Source organism: Geotrypetes seraphini, chromosome 11, assembly GCF_902459505.1.
Source record: "Geotrypetes seraphini chromosome 11, aGeoSer1.1, whole genome shotgun sequence".
Taxonomy (NCBI): domain Eukaryota; kingdom Metazoa; phylum Chordata; class Amphibia; order Gymnophiona; family Dermophiidae; genus Geotrypetes; species Geotrypetes seraphini.
This window is the reverse complement of record NC_047094.1, coordinates 140,079,032-140,099,594: the sequence shown is the minus strand read 5'-3', so window position 1 is coordinate 140,099,594 and position 20,563 is coordinate 140,079,032. Positions and strand designations below refer to the sequence as shown.

General features: G+C 46.0%; 1 protein-coding gene across 1 annotated transcript in view; it reads right to left on the bottom strand.

The window, feature by feature from the left end:
- PHF20 (PHD finger protein 20) overlaps positions 1-20,563 on the bottom strand; it is a 177,819-nt gene that overhangs the window by 95,452 nt on the left and 61,804 nt on the right. Inside the window, exons 12-13 of the mRNA XM_033962633.1 lie at positions 12,883-12,935; positions 5,161-5,362 (exon numbers count right to left, since the gene is read on the bottom strand). Of these exons, the coding sequence (XP_033818524.1) occupies positions 5,161-5,362; positions 12,883-12,935 (255 nt within the window). The remainder of the gene's footprint in view (positions 1-5,160; positions 5,363-12,882; positions 12,936-20,563) is intronic.

Below are 20,563 nucleotides of genomic sequence, written 5' to 3'. Positions count from 1 at the left end.
TGGTCTCAGGGCTTAAAGGTCTCTCGTACGAGGCAAGACTAAACAATTTGCAGCTCTACACTCTCGAGGAACGCAGGGAGAGGGGAGACATGATTGAGACGTTTAAATACGTCACCGGACATATAGAAGTGGAAGATAACATTTTCCTTCTCAGAGGCCCCTCAACCACAAGGGGGGCACCCGCTCAAACTCAAGGGCGGAAAATTTCACGGCGACACCAGAAAGTATTTCTTCACGGAGCGAGTGATTGATCAATGGAACAAGCTTCCAGTACAGGTGATCGAGGCCAGCAGCGTGCCAGATTTTAAGAATGGGACGCCCATGTGGGATCCCTAAGTGGGTCAGGGTAAAACATTGTATAGTATTAAGGGGAGGGTCTATAGAGTGGGCAGACTTGATGGGCCTTGGCCCTTTTCTGCCGTCATCTTTCTATGTTTCTATGTTTCTACTGATAGATAGGACCCTGAAACTATCGGCACAATGTGCGGCAGTGGCAAAGAAAGCAAATAGAATGTTAGGCATGATAAAGAAAGGAATCACGAGTAGATCGGAGAAAGTTATAATGCTGCTTTATAGGGCAATGGTCAGACTACACTTGGAATACTGTGTCCAACATTGCTCCCAACCTAAAGAAGGATATAAAACTGTTGGAGAGGGTGCAGAGACGAGCAATGAAGCTAATAAAAGGTATGGAGAAATAAAAGGTATGGAGGAATACGAGGAATGACTTAAGAGACTGGGATTGTTCTCCCTTGAGAAAAGGAGACTGCGAGGGGATATGATCGAGACTTTCAAAATACTGAAAGGAATCGACAAAATAGAGCAGGAAAAAAAAATTATTTACAATGTCCAATGTGACACGGAGAAGAGGACATGGACTGAAGCTAAGGGGGGACAAGTCCAGGATAAATATCAGGAAGTTCTGCTTCACACGAGTGGTGGAAACTTGGAATGCTCTCCCTGAGGAGGTTATTGCGGAATCCACCGTTCTAGGATTTAAAAGCAAACTAGATGCACATCTCCTTATGAGAGGCATAGAGGGATATGGGTGACTAAAATTATGCCAGGTGTACACCTGCTGGGGCCTCCGTGTGTTGCGGATCGCCAGACCTGATGAACCAAAGGTCTGATCCGGAGATGGCAGTTCTTACGTTATCTGCCACTAGCAAATGAATCAGATCTGCTTACCATGGGTGCCGGGCCAGTCCGGAGCCACAAGAACGTGGCCAGCATGCTGGGCAATCTGAAGAACTTTCCTAGAGGCCAGGGAGGAAAGACATACAGCAGGCCATCTGTCGGCCAAGCCTGCACCAGTGCATCCAGCCCCTCAGCCTGGCAATCCCTGCGTCGACTGAAGAACCTTGGCACTTTGGCGTTGATACTCATGGTCATGAGATCCATGATTGGCCATTACACGCAGCCACCCGAAGCTGGGTCTCCCTTGAGGCAGCCGGAACATTCTGTGCACCCACCAGCCACATCCACCGCTTGGTGCCCACATAACACACACTTGTTCTGCTTTCTTGAAGCACTCAATGAATGTGCTAAAAACCCATAGTACAATAATGGCGGCCTTTATCTCGCGTCTTTTTTTTTTTTTTTTTTTTTACGTCCTCACAGCTCACCAGCTGTATCAAGAGACCCCACAGGTACTCTAAACTGTAGTCCTGTGCCGAATAAGTGGCCAGGAGTACAGCTAAGGCTCCTCTAAATTCAGAAAACTGGGAGGTGGGGAAATGGGGGGGAGGGACACAACCCTTCTGAGTGTGGCATCCCAAGGTCGGTAGGATCTCCAAGCTATGTCCAGACAGCAAAAGGGACAAGAAAGATTCCCCAAATTAGATCCAACAGGCCAAAAACAAACCTCAGCATAGACTGCACAATCTTACCCACTCCACCTGCTGAGACTGAGAAAAGACTGAGTGTAATAGGGATTGCACAGCCCACTTGTACTGTAGCCAAAAGTTAGAGTCTCAGTCTCCACCTGCTGGCAGAGGAGTGTAAATCCATCCATTTCTGTGCTGGTCTGGAGGGACGCTAAAGAAGATTCGGGTTCAATACAGGAAAGGAAGATAGGTAGTAGGGATTTGGCAAAGTAGTGATAGAGAAATGTTCAGTGAAATTTACACTTACTTAAACTGATCAGAGAGAATTAAAGAGCAAAAACGTGGGTTATATCCCCTGTCAGGACATAGAAAAAAAAGGCCCAAAACTGATTTATTTCCTTGAGAAAAGTCTGCTGCTGCTTATGTCTAAACTAAACTAAACTAAGCCTTAAGTTTATATACCGCATCATCTCCACAGAAGTGGAGCTCGACACGGTTTACAAAGCTTAAAAAATAAGAAGAGAGGGGAGAAGGGTTTACAAAAGCATATAAAAAGAGGGATGTAGACAGAAGGAGAGAAAGTTATATAGGTTTTCAGTTGTTTTTCGGAATAGTTGGAAGGAACCCAGGTTCCGCAGCGGGACAGTAGAGATCGTTCCAAAGGCCCGTGATTTTGGAGAGGAGGTATTTTCCAGTTTACCTGCATGGAGGATGCCGTGTAGAGAGGGGAAGGATAGTTTATGTCTGTGGGCTGATCTGGTGGTGGCAGGGCGTCTGGGCGAGGAAGGATAGATGGATTAGGGTCGGAAGGATGCCGTGAATGATCTTGAAAGCTAGGCAGGAACATTTGAAATGAATTCTGGAAAGTACTGGGAGCCAGTGAAGATTGGTAAATAGTGGGGAGACGTGATCAGATTTGCGTTTAGCAAAAATCAGCTTGGCCGCAGTATTCTGGATAGGCTGGAGTCTGCGGAGACTTTTTTTAGTTAGGCACAATAGATGGCATTATAATAATCGAGTTTGGATAGGCTGATGGATTGTACAAGGACGGGGAAATGTTTTTGGTGTGAAAGTAGGATCTAACTTTCCTCAGCATGTGGAGGCTGAAGTAACAAGATTTTGCCAAGGAATTCAGGTGATCGTTGAGGGAAAGGGAGGAGTCGATGGTGATGCCGAGGACCTTGCTTGAGGAACTCAAGGTGCAGAGCAGGGCCTGTGGGTAGAGTGAAGAGGGTGGGCAGGTGTCAAATAGCCACCAACCTAGAATTAAAAGACAATATTCTACCCCAAGCACACCTACTGCCTTCACAAGAGGCAACACCATATTACTGTGTCTCAATTTGATCACTATGCTTTCACTGGATGGGTTTCAAATTCATCTGGGGCCATGCCAGACTAGTCCAGACAAGCAGAAAGTACCAAATCTCCACCCAGATGGAGAAGAAAGAGGACTTTAGCATCGAGTGCTTAGTCTTCTCCATATCTGCACTTTAATTCCCCAACATGAGTACTATCTCCACTTCAGCTGTCCTAAACCACAACTCTCCACCCAGCCTAAAAGGCTTATCTCTGTGCTGCAAAATAAACAAAAAAGACAGATTCCAGATGTGCCAAACAAACAAACAAAAAAGAGAGATTCCAGATCCATTCCTTGCCAGAAACAACTATGAAAACCTACTTGCTTAGGCTTCTTCTAGCTTCCTTAGAGGGACAGTAGCCTTGACCCTCTACTAATGGAAATAACCTTAAGTATGCAAACTGGGAGATGCGAATGTGGATCTGCAACCAAGGTATTATTTTCTCTCTGAAGTAGGGATGGACAACATTGTACTTGAAGGTCACAGCCCAGATGAGTTTTCAGGATGTCCCTAATGAATATGTATGCGATCTATCTCTATGCACTGCCTCAGTTGTATGCAAATGGATCTCATGCATGTTCATTGGGGACATCCTGAAAACCTGACTTTGTTGTGGCCCTTGGATTGATTTTGCTCACTCCTGCTCTGAAGACTAAAAGCAAAAAACAAAAGGAATTGACCCCAAAAGCAGCAGAAAGGACTGTCCTCAGGATAGATGTGGAAACAAAGAGATCTGTAACACCATTTTCTTCCGAGACAAGAAGGTTCCCCATACTTCAGAAGGAGGGATGGACTAAGTTCCATTTAGAGCTCCACACCTGCAAGACCCAGCCAGAAACTTCTCTCCTACTCTGATTGCCTCTCTTATTGTTAGTTTTGGGAAATCTTAATGGGTTTCAAGCAAAAGGAACCAGGCCTGAACTTATTTTATTTTTTATTGAGCTATTAGCATTATTGATACAAGTGGTGTATCAACACATTGTGACGTGGAGCTTGAAAGCTTACTTTACATCATACAAGAACTGTGATGTACCAGTGGCTTAATGGCACTGCAACCTGGCTCAATATGCCCACCATGTGGGGGGTCAGAGGATGAGTCTGTGTAAACTCCTCTTTAATGGGCCTATTAATGTGATTTGTTGCATATGTTTTAAGCTAACAAGACTTCTGTACCACAGGACAAAAAGCCCATGATTTGTATCTCAATAATTAAGACATGCAAAGCTAGCAAATCATCCATTTTAGCCCATCTAGAACCAATGACACCAACCCTATATAAGATGGGGTTTTCTGGACACTAGCCAGTTGAAGGAGGCGGCCTCCAACCCAGCAGAGGGCCCAGAAAGATGTGCCACCAAGAGACAGTTCATACTCAAGGGGAAGCCTTGAGGATCTCTTCCCAGGTCATGGTAAGATACTTCCATTTAGAGAAAGATACAGATATGTTGTAATACCATTTAACAGACACCTTGAGAGAAACATGCAAAAGTGAAGGTAAGGCTGTGTGTTTGTAGTAGAAAAGATGGGCCTACTATCCCTAGCAGTCATTCCAAAACTGGAGGTAAATTTTTACCATGGTGTACTACTCTTGTAGATGAGAGTTTAGAGACTGTTGTGATCAATAGTGCCAAGTTTCAGCTACTTCTGCTAGGCATTGCCCTCCTTGAAAGCTGAAGTTGCATTTGTGAAACCCGCTTCACAAAACATATAAATCAAATCATTAATGCACTTAACTGTTCTGTGCAAAAGTTGCACAACCTGGCTTTTCTCCATTACACTCAGTTGTTCATCGTTACATTAGTTTTCACCTAAAATTCTTCATTTGAATAGCATGGACATTTGATGCACTACAGACTGGATGAGGAAAAACTCCTATCGTGTAAAATCCTCACTATATGAAGAGACAGACTTATTTAAAACTAAACACTACTAAAAAATAGCTACGATTCTTACTAGAACACTTTTCATGTCCCTACCTTCTTCTGGCTCCACTGCACTGGGAGAAGCATCTTTGACCACTTCAGTCTCAGCAGAACACACAGGAACCAAGAGAGTTTCATGATTTCGCTCACATGACGGCTCCGAGGACTGCTTTATCTGCTCTCTCTCACTATCACTTGCACAGTTATTTGACTCTCTCTCACTTGGAACATGGCTTTTCAATTTTGGTTTCTTGGTCTGATGAAAGATGAACAACACATTAAAAATTTAACATGATAGCACTCACTATACGAGGGCTGTTCAAAAAGTATCAAGGACCATAATTTTTCTTGTGTAAACAAATTAAAGCTAGGGAGGCGTGGTTTGGTGCACATAGGTAGGCGACCCTAATGCACAGCTTGCTTGAATTTTGCTGGCCTACATTGTACGCGTCTCCTGTTGACCTAGTGGAGACGTTTACTGCTGCCTAAGGCTACTTCCGGGTCAAACCCACGCCTAACCTTAGGTGAGCGTAGATGGGCTTATGCAGCTCCCAAGGCTCCCGGAGGTGCCTCCAATGTAGGTGGCCTGCCTCGGGAGGGGTTTTTTTTTAGAAAATGGTGCGTTCCGATTGACTGGTTAGGCAGCAGTTGGCCGCCTACAATCAGGATGTCATTTATAGAATCCAGGCCTTAGTCTCTTGCTGCTATATTGAAAGATCCTTCTGACCCATGTTTAGATTGTCTCTTACACAAAAGATGACTATCAAGCTACATAAATATTATTGAAAGGAATTCTCTCTGAATGTCAGGTAACTTTAAACCCACTCATCCCCCCCTCCTCGCACACACAATTATTCCTAATTCTGGCAATTTGAATAAAGCCTGAGTTTATTTTATGTTTCAATTTTCTATTTCAATTTTGATTAGAATGCATCTTTTCAGTAGTAGGTGAAGGGAAGTTATTATCCATAGTTTCCCAGAGCATGTTACAAGCCAACAAACAGCACGTTTCAAACATAGTAAAATACTGACTCAAGGGTTTCTCAAGGCGCAATCGTTTTGAGTGGACGTCTGTTCCAATGGATATTTTTCCGTCTTCTTAATTCTAATGTTATCGGCTGCAAAGTTTGAGATGCTGTATCTGAAAAGACAAAAAAGTAGTGGTTAAGCATAAAAGCCTCAAACTTTTCTCCACTTCTGTACTCTAATGCCTATAGCATTGGAAAAAGTCTTGGATCTAAAGGCTGCAATTGCAGACCCCGACTTGGATAAGTTGGCAGTTACAGAGACATGACTGAAAGAGAACTCTGACCAAGATATAGTTATACTGAGCTATAATTTATTAAGGAAGGACAGGGGAGGAGGAGTGCCACTTATATGTTTAAAGATTATCAAAGCAACAAAATTACAGGACTTAGGTTGTAAGGAGGTGGTACTGTGGGTTATTCTTGAAAGAGGGAAAAGAAAGCACAGTTACTTACGGTAACAGGTGTTATCCAGGGACAGCAGGCAGCTATTCTCACAGGTTGGTGACATCATCCATGGAGCCCGGATGCGGACAACCTCACAAGCAGACTTCCTTGAAGAAATCCAGAAGTTTGAGTCTGCCGCACAGTGCATGCGCAAGTGCCTTCCCACCCAGCACAGGGCGTGTCTCCTCAGTTCAGATAGCTAGCAGAGAAGCCAACCAGGGGAGGTGGATGGGTTGTGAGAATAGCTGCCTGCTGTCCCTGGATAACACCTGTTACGGTAAGTAACTGTGCTTTATCCCAGGACAAGCAGGCAGCCTATTCTCACATGTGGGTGACCTCCAAGCTAACCAGAATGGGATGGTGAGAGTATTGGCAATTCAGGAGAATAAATTTTGTAACACTGCCTGGCCGAAATGGCCATCCCGTCTGGAGAAAGCATCCAGACAATAATGAGAGGTGAAAGTATGAACCCAGAACCAGGTAGCAGCTTTGCAAATTTCCTCAATAGGAGTGGATCTGAGGAAAGCTACAGAAGCCGCCAGGGCTCTGACTGTGGGCTGTGACTCGATTCTGTAGATGCAGTCCAGCCTGAGCATAGCAAGAAAGAGATACAAGCAGCCATCCAGTTGGAGATGGTTCGCTTAGAAACTGGATGTCCCAACTTGTTCAGATCGAAGGAGACAAAAAGTGGAGGAGCAGATCTGTGTGCTTTGGTGCATTCTAAGTAGAAGGCCAAAGCATGCTTACAGTCCAGGGTGTGAAGAGCAGATTCTCCAGGATGAGAATGAGGCCTTGGAAAAAACACTGGAAGTACAATGGACTGATCGAGATGAAATTCTGAAACCACTTTATGTAAGAATTTAGGATGAGTACGGAGGACCACATTGTCATGATGGAAAACTGTGAAAGGTGGATCAGCAACTAAAGCTTGCAGCTCACTGACTCTTCGAGCAGATGCGAGGGCAATGAGAAACACCACTTTCCAAGTGAGATATTTCAGATGAGCCGTATCCATTGGTTCAAAATGAGGTTGCTGTCAAGGTCGGCATGGCTGCTGTTGAGGCGGGTTGAGAGGTCTGGCCGAGAACCTGCGCTGGTAGGAAGGCTGCTGTCTGTAAGTGCGAGCAGGTGGAATCTTCTTTTTAGGTTTAATCAGAGTGTCCCACCTGGTCTCATGTGCGGAGAGTTTTTGGGTTGTTGAGTCGAGGGACTCACCGAAGAGTTCATCACCCAGACAAGATGCGTTAGCCAGGCGGTCCTGGTGGTTAATGTCTAGGTCAGAGACTCTCAGCCATGCCAAAACGGCGCATGGCCACCGCCATGGCAGATGCGCGAGATGTCAGCTCAAATGAGTCGTAGATGGAGCGAACCATGAATTTCCTGAGTTGAAGGAGGCTGGAAATGAGGGACCTTACGTTCAGGAAGATATTTCTGTAAGGAGGAGAGCTGTTGCACCAGATGCTTCATGTAGGAGAAGTGGAAGGTGTAGTTGTTGGCTCTGTTGGCTAACATGGCATTTTGGAAAAGGCGCTTACCAAATTTATCCATGGTTTTTCCCTCTCTGCCAGGAGGGGTGGAGGCATATACACTGGAACCCTGAGATTTTTTCAAAGTAGATTCCACCAGGAGGGACTCGTGGGGCAATTGAGGTTTGTCAAACCCTGGGATTGGAATAACCCGGTACAAGCTATCCAATTTACGAGGGGCTCCAGGAACCATGAGGGGAGCTTCCCAGTTTTTATAGAAAGTTTCCCGTAAGATGTCGTGGACGGGCAACTTCAGAAATTCTTTGGGAGGTTGCTCAAAGTCTAGGGCATCGAGGAAAGCCTGAGACTTTTTAGAGTCGGACTCTAAGGGAATGGAAAGAGCTGCTGACATCTCCCTAAGGAATTTAGAGAAAGAGGATTGCTCAGGTTTGGAGACGGTGTCGGTCATGGAGGGTTCTTCATCGGTTGATGAAGCGTCCTCCTCGGTACCGTGAGGGGAGTCTTCCCACAAATCTGGATCCCTAACGTCGGGATGCGTACGTTTGGACATCGGTGTGGAGGGCTCGGCATGGCGGGTCTTTGAAAGAGATTTGCCCGAGCGCACCGAGGCGGTACCGGGTGAGGAAGACCGATGTCGTTCCTGGGACCGGACAGGGTCGGCAGCATCACGGGTATGTACGGTAGGTGTTTCTGCCAAGAGCACCGGCATGGAAGTATTAATCGGTACCGAGGGGGTCGACACCGATGGAACAGTGTGAGGCTCGGACCGGTCCTGTACCGGAAGGTGCGGTGCCAGCAACGCCAGCAAAAGTTGTTAGAGCTGTCGTTGCAGCTGCTCCTGTAACTGTGTTTGGAGTATGGCCGCGATGCGGTCGTTCAGGGGAGGCACCAGTACCGCTTTTTTCTTCTTCGGTACCATAGGTGCCGCTCTACGCTCCGGCGATGAGGAGGCCGATGATGAGGCATTCACCGAGATCGGAGCGGAGCGTTTGCGGTGCCGGTGCGGTGCCGGGAGGGCCGGTGTCGCAACCGTGGTAGGAGGGCGCTCAAGGGAAGTGGGAGGCTTCTTAGCCGGCTTACCTGGGCCCAACGACCCCGAGGAAGGGTCCGGTGGTGTCGATGTCGACGGTGCCGGCTTTTGTGGTGCCGTCGACGTCGCAGCCGGTTCCATGGCAGATCCGGTACCAAACAAAATATTTTGCTGGATCTGCCGATTTTTCAAAGTACAGTGGTGCCTCGCATAACGGACGCCTCGCACAGCGAACGCTGCGCACAACGAACTTTTTGTCGTGCTCCCCACAACGAACTTCGTTTCACACAACGAAGTCGCCCGAGGGGCCCGGGGGGGGGCGGAACTACTCTCGCCGAAGCCGGGAACAGCAGCACCCATGCAGAGAAGGAGAAGACGGCGTGTAGGGGACTCCAGTAAATGCAGAGCAGCAGCTGTGGCAATCAAAAAAAGAGGAGGTCTGCTGTTAAGGTGGACCAGGGTCCTGGAAAATTCGTGAAATCCTGCAATATTACCAGGATCTCAATACAAGTCCATGAGGATCCTGGAGATCCTGCAAATCCTGGTTTTACCCAGACCCGATTCTCTGGTCCTATCTTACGAGACCTGACCCATTTACAGCAAGTTAAGCCATGTTTAAGCTAACGAAAAAAAATCCAGAAAACATCAAAAGATTATTTCCTTTTTAACAAATAGTAATACTGTACCATGAAATACTGTTCCATCATCTCCCTCCACCTTACCCTGGATGCCGAGTTCTCCGGCCCTCTTTCTCGGCCAGCCGCACGCTTTCAGGGAGCAGCGCACGCGCGCATGCTCTGTTGCTCAATCTTCTCCTCTGACGCAACCGGAAACCGGAAGTTGCAGGAGAGTAGAACATTGACCAACTCCAGCAGCTGCGCGTGCACAGCTTTCTGGAAGCGTGCGGCTGGGTGAGGGAGAGGGCCGGCAGACTCCGCATACAAGGTGAGGTGGAGGGAGGGAAATGTAGGGCTGCAGAACGAATTATTGTGTTTTAAATGTATTCTTATGGGAAAACAGGGCTGCAGAACGAATTATTGTGTTTTAAATGTATTCTTATGGGAAAAACGCGTTTCACACAACGAACGTTTCACATAACAAACTTGCTCCTGGAACGGATTAAGTTCGTTGTGTGAGGCACCACTGTACGCTTTTTAAGCGTAGCACAGCAGGTGCAGGTGTCAGCCCGATGCTCTGGACCCAAGCACTGGAGGCACCAATTGTGTGGGTCGGTGAGGGAGATCGGGCGTGCACACCGCTGGCACTTCTTAAAACCCGGTTGAGGGGGCATGAAGGGAAACACGGCCTCCGCAAAATTGAATCCGGAGGCCTGTATGGTGGCAACAGGCCCCGCCGGGGCCTGCCTGAAAAAATAAGGAAAAACTCGACATTTTTTTTTTTAAACAAAAATAAAGGGAATCCGAAAAGAAAAATAGGAAAAAAGAGAAAATACGCGAGCGGGAAGGCAAAAAATTAGTTTTTTCAACGGCCGTTGAAAACACATGCGTCTTCTTCGCTCCGCGGAAACGAAGAAACTGGGGACCATGCACTCCTCCGTCGGGCGGGAAGGCACTCGCGCATGCGCGGTGCGGCCAACTAGAACTTTCTAGTTAAAAATGTCCGTACCGGGGCTCCGTCGGTGACGTCACCCATGCGTTAAGAATATGCTGCCTGCTTGTCCTGGGATAACAGTGGGTCCCCCTGTCCCCATTCCCTAGTATTTTACGAAGCTTACTGACAAATTTATATATCTTGTACTTACAGTACAGCAGACAGTTTTTACATGTGTCAAGTTATTGAGGACAGTGTGTACCTAATTCAAGGCATGCCTAGTCATGGGAAAGGGAACCTGCTGATAGTTGGCTTTTAACTTCCTCAACGCAGCCTCTAGTAATTTGCATATTTGACAGGTGACCATACCAGATTTCAGTTGCATCAGCCAATAAGCACCAAGGATCCACCTTAGCTAAGCTGACTGTCCACCCTTTCACCCCACCCCTTTTGATGTCATCAGTAGACGTTACAACATTCACCTCTAGATCCCTCCCCTTTTGGCAATGTCACCAAAAGTGACATAACTCTTACCAGGCTACACCCCTTTTCTAAGATGGCAGCACCCTTGGGACCTTCAAATGTCACAAATCCAAGATGGTGGTGCCCATAAGTATCAGACACTGACAGGAAATTATCCAAGAGCTTCCCTCTTTAGAAAGCCGGATGTCATGCTCCGAGACAGACTCATTAGCAAGAGCAACAACCGCTTATAGAGTCCTCAGAGCTGCTTCAAAGTTATGGCAAAGGGCTCCTCAAAATGCAGTTTATGAGAGGTCTGTTTTATAAACACCGTTAAGTCATGAAAATGCAGCCACCAAGAAGACAGAGTCTCAAACCCCATCTAAGAAGCCAGTCAGTAGGTTTGCTACAGTACACTTGGGGTCTCAACATCACAAAGGCAGAAGCAACTGAAACAAGTGCCACTAAAATGGTTGCATGGTCTGAACTAGACTATTATGCTGGTCTCATAAAAGGCTTCACAAAGCAGACCAAAAAGTCCTGATTCATTAAGACTATTTTAAGTGATACAAGGTTCTGCATCGAATCAAACAGCTTTAAACAGCAGTGCCTTGTTGCTTTCTCCTATGCACCAGACCGCAAGTGTCCTGGATTTTATACTTTTGGTTAAGCAACTGCGCTGCTCACCATTTTCACCATGTTTCTCTCTGTCTGTCTGTTTTCGATGAGATTTGTCCATTTGGTTTTCTTTGCTTTTCTCTCTAAGTAATGGTCGGTGGGTGTTCAGCATGTTCACAGATGAAGGCACAGAGTTTCTCCTCTTCACGTGCAACTTCTTGGTTTTATCATCAGTAGGTGAAACGTCTCAACACTATGTGATGCGATCCATCTAAATACAAATAAAATGGGGAAGATGAACTCCGTTATCTATATTCCTGATAAAAAGCAGTTCAAAACGCTTCTCTTGTGGAATTGCTTACCTTGCTTCCTATTTAGAATTCTCATTTGCTCTTTAAATAGGCAAAACCCAAAAAAGAATGTAAAAGCTGACCTTTCAGGAGTGTTTAAATTTCTTATTGTATTTTGGAATTTTTTCTGACAGCAGTCTGAGCCAGGTTCCCAGATTCAGAAGCCTTGTATGGCAATCTGTCATAAATCTACTCAAACGCTGCAACATGGGCCTTATTCATGTCAAACGTAAACCTATCACCAAAACAGAAACATTTATTCTTATGGAACCGCTATCCTAAAACTCTGGTTGCAGGCTTTTAACAGTTTAATTTTTGCCTCCACATTCATTTCCACTAGGACCACTTTGTTACTCCTATCTCTTGCATTTTCAGATAGCATTCATTTACAATTATCCAGGGAGTTTTTTTTCTCCAATATATGTTACCCCCCTCAACATACACACATTGAACTTGGTTGCTGTAGTAATAGTCCTGGGCTGGGGCCATGCATCAGGGCTTCTTCTGGAAACCTGCAAACATGGTCCCAGACTCTAACCATCAGATACCACCAAGAGAAAGGGACAAGGATTTGATTTACTGTCTTTCTATGGTTACAACCAAAGTGGCTTACATATTACATACAGGTGCTTATTTTGAACCTGGGCAACGGAGGCTTAAGTGACTGCCCAAAGAGCTGTAGTGGAAAATCAAACCGCTCCACTAACCACTAGGTCACTCCTCCACCATTAAGCAGAAACCATGCTTCCCCCTCCCTCACCCTTTTGTCTTCAGGTCCTGGGCTTCCAGCTCATCTCCAAACATACCAGGCCAGCCTTCTTTTTGTCTTTCTTATACTTGCTGCCAAAGGCATCTGTCCCTAGATTTCTAAAATTAACTAGCTTAAGAAGTTTAGATGCATTTCCCCCTCTCTCTTAGCTAAATGGTTAAACAGTCTTCAATCTTAGCTGAAAGATTTGAGTCAGTATTTCAGTGCTTTTCAGATGTAGTCTTCAGACACCTCTGCTTTCCTAAAAGGAGAACATTGCAAATTGAGGTAATTCTTTCTGACTCCTTTTTTTTTTTTTTTTAATTATAATTTTATATTGCTGGGTTAGCTGTTAGCTTATTCCTTTCTACTAAAGCTATAGAATATACGTTTATTTTTCTTGTTTGAGGGAGGTAGTTTGTTGGTTTTGTTTTTGTTGGGTTTTTTTTTTTTTGGGGGGGGTTCTTGCTTACTCAAGGGTAGAATTCACCAATCTTTCTGCAACTGTGACACCAATTCATGTGACTGCAGAAAGTATATGATCCCCAGCAGGCAGGGAAAACAATGGCATCTTATGGAGCAGTTTGGGCAGATCCAGTTCAAAGGGGGAGGCAAGCTCCTTGTATAACCACATTTTTGAGGTGTCTTGTTTGCTGGACTGCCTGGGAATTACTTCATTTGTCCACCTTCTTGCCTCTGTTTCTTACCTCTCACACTCTCCCCACCTGGGACCCTGTCACTGTTGGAAACTTGCCACGTGGCAGCCAGTAGTGATAGTGATGAAGACAGGCTGCTTCCACTCAGCCCTGGGAATGTCCCTCTTCTGCGATCGTACCTCCTCAGATACAACTTCCTTTAAGCAGAACTCAGCAGAGTGAAGGCCCCAGGGTCAGCCAGATGTAGTCTGTATTCATCGCTGCTGCTGCTGCTGTTAGTGATATGTGCAAGGCTTTTTTTTTTCCCTTTTGGGGAGGGAGGGAGGGAGGGAGAGACGCAAAGAAATGGGGAGCATGGAGCAGGTCACATGGATCCAACTGCGGATGGCCCTGTGCTTTTTGCCAGGCTCGCTCAATGGCAGTTATGCCTCTATACTAATATACCACTATACTATATTAGCAGGTTTTTAAAAGCTTTTTAACCATTTTTATTAAAAACTGTTTTCCCAAACTTAGTATACAATCATTGATCATCGTATTATTTCTCATATTTATCTGATATGCCACCTTTTCCCAAGAAACAAGTAATTGCCTATGCAGACAGTATTAGGTATAAGTATACCGAGCACTGATTAAAGCAAGAAAGCACAGTTACTTACTGTAATAGGTGTTATCCAGGGACAGCAGGCAGCTATTCTCATATATGGGTGACATCATCAGCGGAGGCCGGATGCGTCTGCCACTCAGCCAATCATTGACCCATGCAGTTAGTGTCTCTCCTAACCCCATCGATTCCATCTTGCTTAGCAGCCTGCGGTGTGGGACACTGTCAAAAGCTTTACTGAAGTCCAGGTACACGACGTCCAAAGACTCTCCCAAGTCCAACTTTCTTGTTACCCAGTCAATGAAGCTGATGAGATTGGATTGGCAGGACCTACCCTTGGTGAATCCATGCTGACTGGGATTCCGAAGATTCCCTTCATTCAAGATCGTGTCCAATTTGCTTTTAATTAGTGTTTCCATGAGTTTGCACACTATTGATGTGAGACTCACCGGTCTATAATTCGCAGCCTCTGCCCTGCAACCCTTTTTATGCAGAGGAACGACATTAGCTAATTTCCAGTCCAGGGGAACTTTCCCCTTACTTAGGGAGAGATTGAATAGCTCAGCCAACGGTTTCGCCAGGACATAGCTAGCAGAGAAGCCAACCAGGGGAGGTGGGTGGGTTGTGAGAATAGCTGCCTGCTGTTCCTGGATAACACCTGTTACAGTAAGTAACTGTGCTTTATCCCAGGACAAACAGGCAGCCTATTCTCACATATGGATGACCTCCAAGCTAACCAAAATGGGATGGTGGGAGTGTTGGCAATTTAAGAGAATAAATTTTGTAATACTGTTTGGCCAAACTGTCCATCCCGTCTGGAGAAAGTATCCAGACAATAGTGAGAAGTGAAAGTATGAACCGAGGACCAAGTAGCAGCCTTGCAAATTTCAATAGGAGTAGATCTGAGGAAAGCTACTAAAGCTGCCACTGCTCTAACTTTGTGGGCTGTGACTCTACTGTGTAGGGGTAATCCAGCATAGGCACAGCAGAAGGAGATACAAGCAGCCATCCAGTTAGAGATGGTATGCTTAGAGATAGGATGTCCCAACTTATTTGGATTGAAGGAGTCAAAAAGTTGAGGAGCAGTTCTGTGTAATTTGGTGCGTTTCAAATAGAAGCACGTTTACAGTCCAGAGTATGAAGAGCTATTTCTCCAGGATGAGAATGAGGCTTTGGAAAGAAGACTAGAAGAACAATAGATTGGTTGAGATGAAATTCCAAGACCACTTTAGGGAGGAATTTAGGATGAGTGCAAAGGACTCATGATGAAATACCGTGAAAGGTAGATCAGCAACTAAAACTTGCAGCTCACTGACTCATCGAGTAGAAATGAGGGCAATGAGAAACACCACTTTCCAAGTGATATAACTTCAGATGAGCCTTGTCAATTGGATCAAATGGAGGCTTCATCAGTTGAGCAAGGACAACATTGAGGTCCCAAACCACAGGAGGCGGTCTGAGAGAAGGTTTGACATTGAAAAGTCCTTTCATGAATCTGGAAACCACCGGATGAGCAGAGAGTGGTTTCCCTCCAATAGGCTGATGGAAAACAGCAATTGCACTAAGATGGACTCGGATCAATGTAGACTTGAGGCCAGAAGTCGATAAGTGCAAAAGATAATCCAAAACAGAAGATAAGGAGGAATGTTGGGGCTCCTTATCATGAGAAAAACACCATGTAGAAAATCTAGTCCATTTTTGGTGATAGCATTGTCTAGTGGTAGGTTTCCTAGAAGCCTCCAAAATGTCTCTGATAGGTTGAGAAAACTGCAGAGGAGTCATGTTGAGAGGTACCAAGCTGTCAGGTGTAGAGACTGCATATTGGGATGAAGCAGAGATCCCTGACTCTGTGTAAACAGAGATGGAAAAACTGGTAGAAGGTATGGCTCCCTGCTGCTGAGCTGAAGGAGAAGGGAGTACCAAGGTTGTCTCGGCCACCGAGGAGCAATCAGAATCATGGTGGCATGATCGTTCTTTAACTTGACCAGAGTCTTGAGAATGAGAGGGAATGGAGGGAATACATAGAGGAAGAGATTCGTCCATTTCAGGAGAAAAGCATCTGCCTCGAGGCGATGAGGAGAGTATATCCTGGAGCAGAACTGAGGCAGTGTGTAGTTGTGGGGAGCTGCAAAGAGGTCTATTTGAGGTGTTCCCCACTGTGAAAAAATGTGATGAAGAGGCGAGGAATGGAATGTCCATTTGTGAAGTTGCAGAAGACGACTCAAGTTGTCCGCCAAGCAATTGTTCACCCCTTGGATATAGACAGCTTTGAGGAAGGTGTTGTGGCAGATTGCCCAGTCCCAAACCTTCAGAGCTTCTTGACAAAGGGAGGCAGATCCCGTCCCTCCCTGTTTGTTGACATAATACATGGCGACTTGGTTGTCCGTCCGAATGAGGACTACCTGGTCGTGAAGATGTTGGAAAGCATTGAGAGCCTTGAGGATCGCTCTGAGTTCCAACAGACTGATATGACACTGACGATCCGTACTGGTCCAGTGGCCTTGGGTACGGAGACCATCGAGATGAGCGCCCCAAACATAGGTTGAAGAATCTGTCATGAGGACCTTCTGATGGGGGGGCGTTTGAAAAAGCAAGCCTCTGGAGAGATTGGAAGAGAGCATCCACCAACGGAGAGACTGCTTCAATGAAGGAGTGACTGTTATGTGTCGAGAAAGTGGGTCGCAAACCTGCGTCCATTGAGATGCCAGGGTCCACTGAGGAATTTTGAGGTGAAGTCTGGCAAAAGGAGTCACATGTACTGTGGAGGCCATGTGACCCAGAAGTACCATCATGTGTCTCGCTGAGATGGAAGAGCGGGAAGACACTGTATGATAGAGTTGAAGAAGAGCTTCCAGACGTTGTTGTGGAAGGAATGCTCTGAGTTGGATAGTATCCAGAACAGCTCCGATGAATTGTAGATTCTGTGAGGGCTGAAGATGGGATTTGGGAAAGTAGATTTCGAATCCCAAACTTTGTAGGAACAAGGTAGTCCGTTGGGTCGCTACAATAACCCCCTGAGATGTTGAATCTTTGATGAGCCAGTCATCGAGGTAGGGAAATAGCTGAAGACCATGGTTCCTTAGAGCTGCTGCTACCACAACCAGGCACTTGGTGAACACTCTGGGAGAGGAAGCCAGGCCGAAGGGCAGCACTCTGTATTGATAATGCAGATTCCCCACCCGAAATCTGAGGTATTGACGGGAGGCCGGAATGAATGAGAATGTGAGTGTAGGCCTCCTTGAGATCCAGAGAGCATAACCAGTCGTTCTGCTCAAGAAGGGGATAAAGGGATGCCAGGGACAACATTCAAAATTTTTCTTTGGCTAAAAATTTGTTGAGAGCCCTGAGATCAAGAATTTTAATCTATATTAAAATTTTTATTGTTAACCGGTCAGATATTTATTTTATGATCGGGATATTAAAAACTAATAAACTTGGAAACTTGGAACGGGCCGCAGATCGCCCGTCTTCTTTGGAACAAGGAAGTAACGGGAGTAAAAACCCCTGTTCTGCTGAGTAGCCTTAGGTGCAGCAGAAGGTTGAGGTTTTTGTTGCTTCTGTGGCCATCCTCAGAGCCATCCTCAGAGCAAAACGCCGTTGATAGATAGGAGCAGGGCGTGTAGGTTTGGCAGGAGCTGGCTTTGGCTTAGGTCTGAAAATAGAAGCAAAGGATTTTTCATGTTCAGACAATTTCTTGGTGGCTGCCTCAATAGATTCATCAAAGAGGTCATTGCCTGCACAAGGAATATTAGCTAAGCGATCCTGAAGATTAGGGTCCATGTCAATGGTACGAAGCCAAGCAAGGCGACGCATGGCTACAGAGCAAGCAGCTGCCCGGGCAGACAACTCAAAGGCATCATAAGATGACTGGAGGAGATGTAATCGGAGTTTTGATAAAGAAGCAAGAACTTCTTGAAATTCAAAGTGCTTTTGAATATCCAAATAAGTCAATAATTTTGGTAATAAATGAGGAACTCAAAATAAGTAATAAAATGAAAATTATAATTGAGGACTTTAGAGGACATCATGGTATTTTGATAGATGCGAAGTCCGAATTTGTCTATAGTTTTCCCTTCCCTTCTAGGAGGAACGGTGACATAAACCTTGGAAGGATGGGACCTCTTCAAGGAGGACTCGACTAGCAGGGACTGATGAGATAACTGAGAGTTGTCAAACCCTTTGCGATGTACAGTTTTATACCTAGAGTCCAATTTGCCTGGAACGGCTGGTATGGTATAAGGAGTCTCCAGGCATCTGGCAAAAGTCTGAGACAAAAGCTTGTGAAGAGGAAGCTTAAGTGACTCTGCTGGAGGTTGAGGTAGATGCATGACTTCGAGGTACTCCTTAGAGTATTTGGAACTAGCATCTAATTGAAGATCCAAGTCAACAGCCTTCTGACGAAGAAAAGATGAGAAAGATAGCTGACCGCCAATGCTTTGCCTCGAAAAGGACTCGAGGACGTCGAGGCAGCCTGGGTCGAAGATGAAGCTTCGGCAGGAAAAAAGGCATCAAAAGAATATGGAGACTTGGACGAAGCAATCGAAACCGCTGCATCCTCGAGGTTCAGAAGTGGAGACCTTGAGCGAGGAGTCGGCGGTCTAGTCGAAGTAGGAGTAGAGTGAGGCTTAGTTGAAGAGGAACGTTCTTTAGAAGAAGAACTATGCCTGGAAGTATGCCTCGATGAAGGCCTCGATCATCGGTGAGAACTATGCTTGGAAGCAGATCTCGAAGATCGAGGAGACTTCGCCTCGGAGACAGAAGCAGCCGATGCCACAAAAAAATGGATAGGACTGGAGGCTGTAGATCGAAGCTCCAGAGGCTTGGAGGAACCTCGATGCACTCCCAAAGACTCTGCTCCTTGTATAGAGTGTGAGGATTTCTGCCGAGGCACTTGCAAAGATTCTGCTCCTTGCTTCACATGCTTGGATGCCAGACCAGACACTTGAAGAGACTCTGCTCCCTGCAAAGAGTGCGTAAGCTCAGACTGAGGCAAAGGAAGCGGCTCGACCTCGCAGGAGTCTGCTGAATGCCCAAGCTGGATGAGAGGAAGAAGCTTCAGTCCCATATTAGTAAGGAACTGAATGAATTGCTTCTCCAACATGGTCTGGAAAGAAGCCAGCAAGGATGGATCCGCGTCTGAAATCAAGACCATTTGCTGTGGCTGGAGGTTCCACCGAGGCAGTGTAAATGTGCTTCGACTTGGAAGTCTTAGGCACTTTAAGCACCACCGCTGGAAACAAGGGAAGATACAGCAGGTGTCGTTGAAGAGAGAGCCGCTGCAAATGACGAAGATCTGATGAGGCTCGAGGTGGAAGCAGTAGAAGCAGGAGTCTCAGTCGAAGGTGAGGCCGAGGGCGCCTTCGATGTCGATCTGAGGAAGAATCCATCCCTAACAGCTTCTCCACCAAAAGATGACGACGTTTAAGGGCTCAAGGTTGAAGAGTAGCAAAGCGCTCACACGACTTCGGGTAATGTTCCGGCCCAAGGCACTTGAGGAACTGATGGTGTAGGTCCGTAAGGGAAATCGCACGCTGGCACTGGCTACACTTCTTGAAGCCAATGACAGGCTGGGACATAGAAGGAAAAACAGCTGCCGCAAGATCGAAGCCCTTGGACTGCGGCCGAACGGCCTGCCCCGGCAGACAGACGGAAGATTGGAAAAAAAAAATTTTTTTTTTAAAACTAGAAATAAAGTAAGAACAGCGATTCGTGAAGAAAAAAAATACAAACCGCAGTTCAGAGAAGGCATGAAGTAACAAAGTTAAACAGAGAGTCAAAGATGGACTTCTCGGCTCCACGGAAAACTGAGAACTGAGGAGACGTACCCTACGCTGGACGGGAAGGCACTCGCGCATGTACGGTGCGGTCGACTCGAAACTTCGAGTTTTCTTCAAGCAAGTCTGCTTGAAAGCTTCTGCATCCGGGCTCCGCTGATGACGTCACCCATATGTGAAAATAGGCTGCCTGCTTGTCCTGGGATAATGAGCGTTATGTTCTTACCACCACTGATTCTGGAGTTTGTAATTATCTGTGACATTACAGTACAAATGCTTAACAATCGAGCTTCTTCAGGGATATTACCTTGCTGAATGAAATGTAGGCCACTCTTGACTCAGATTAGATTAGATAGCAATTTAGGTGTTAGTACTCTCAAGCCTTAGCCAAGTAAGACTACCAAACTAATATGGCCCTGTGGTACTAGTAGGTTTCAGCTCCTGTGACCATGAGAAAAGATGTGATTCATTCCTGCTAAGATGTCAAAGAAAGATTAGGTTCTTACCTTTGCTAATCTTCACTCTTGTAAATCCACACTTTATTCTGGGACCAGTGGGTTATTTCCCTCTACCCGTCAGGATTTTGTAGAAGCCTCAAAATTTCCGAGACTTAAACCCCCCACCCATACCTTATCACTGCACCGCAGTGCCTCCCGGTGAAAGCAGAGGTATGGAAAGGGTGCCTGGTGCAACCACGGGCACATC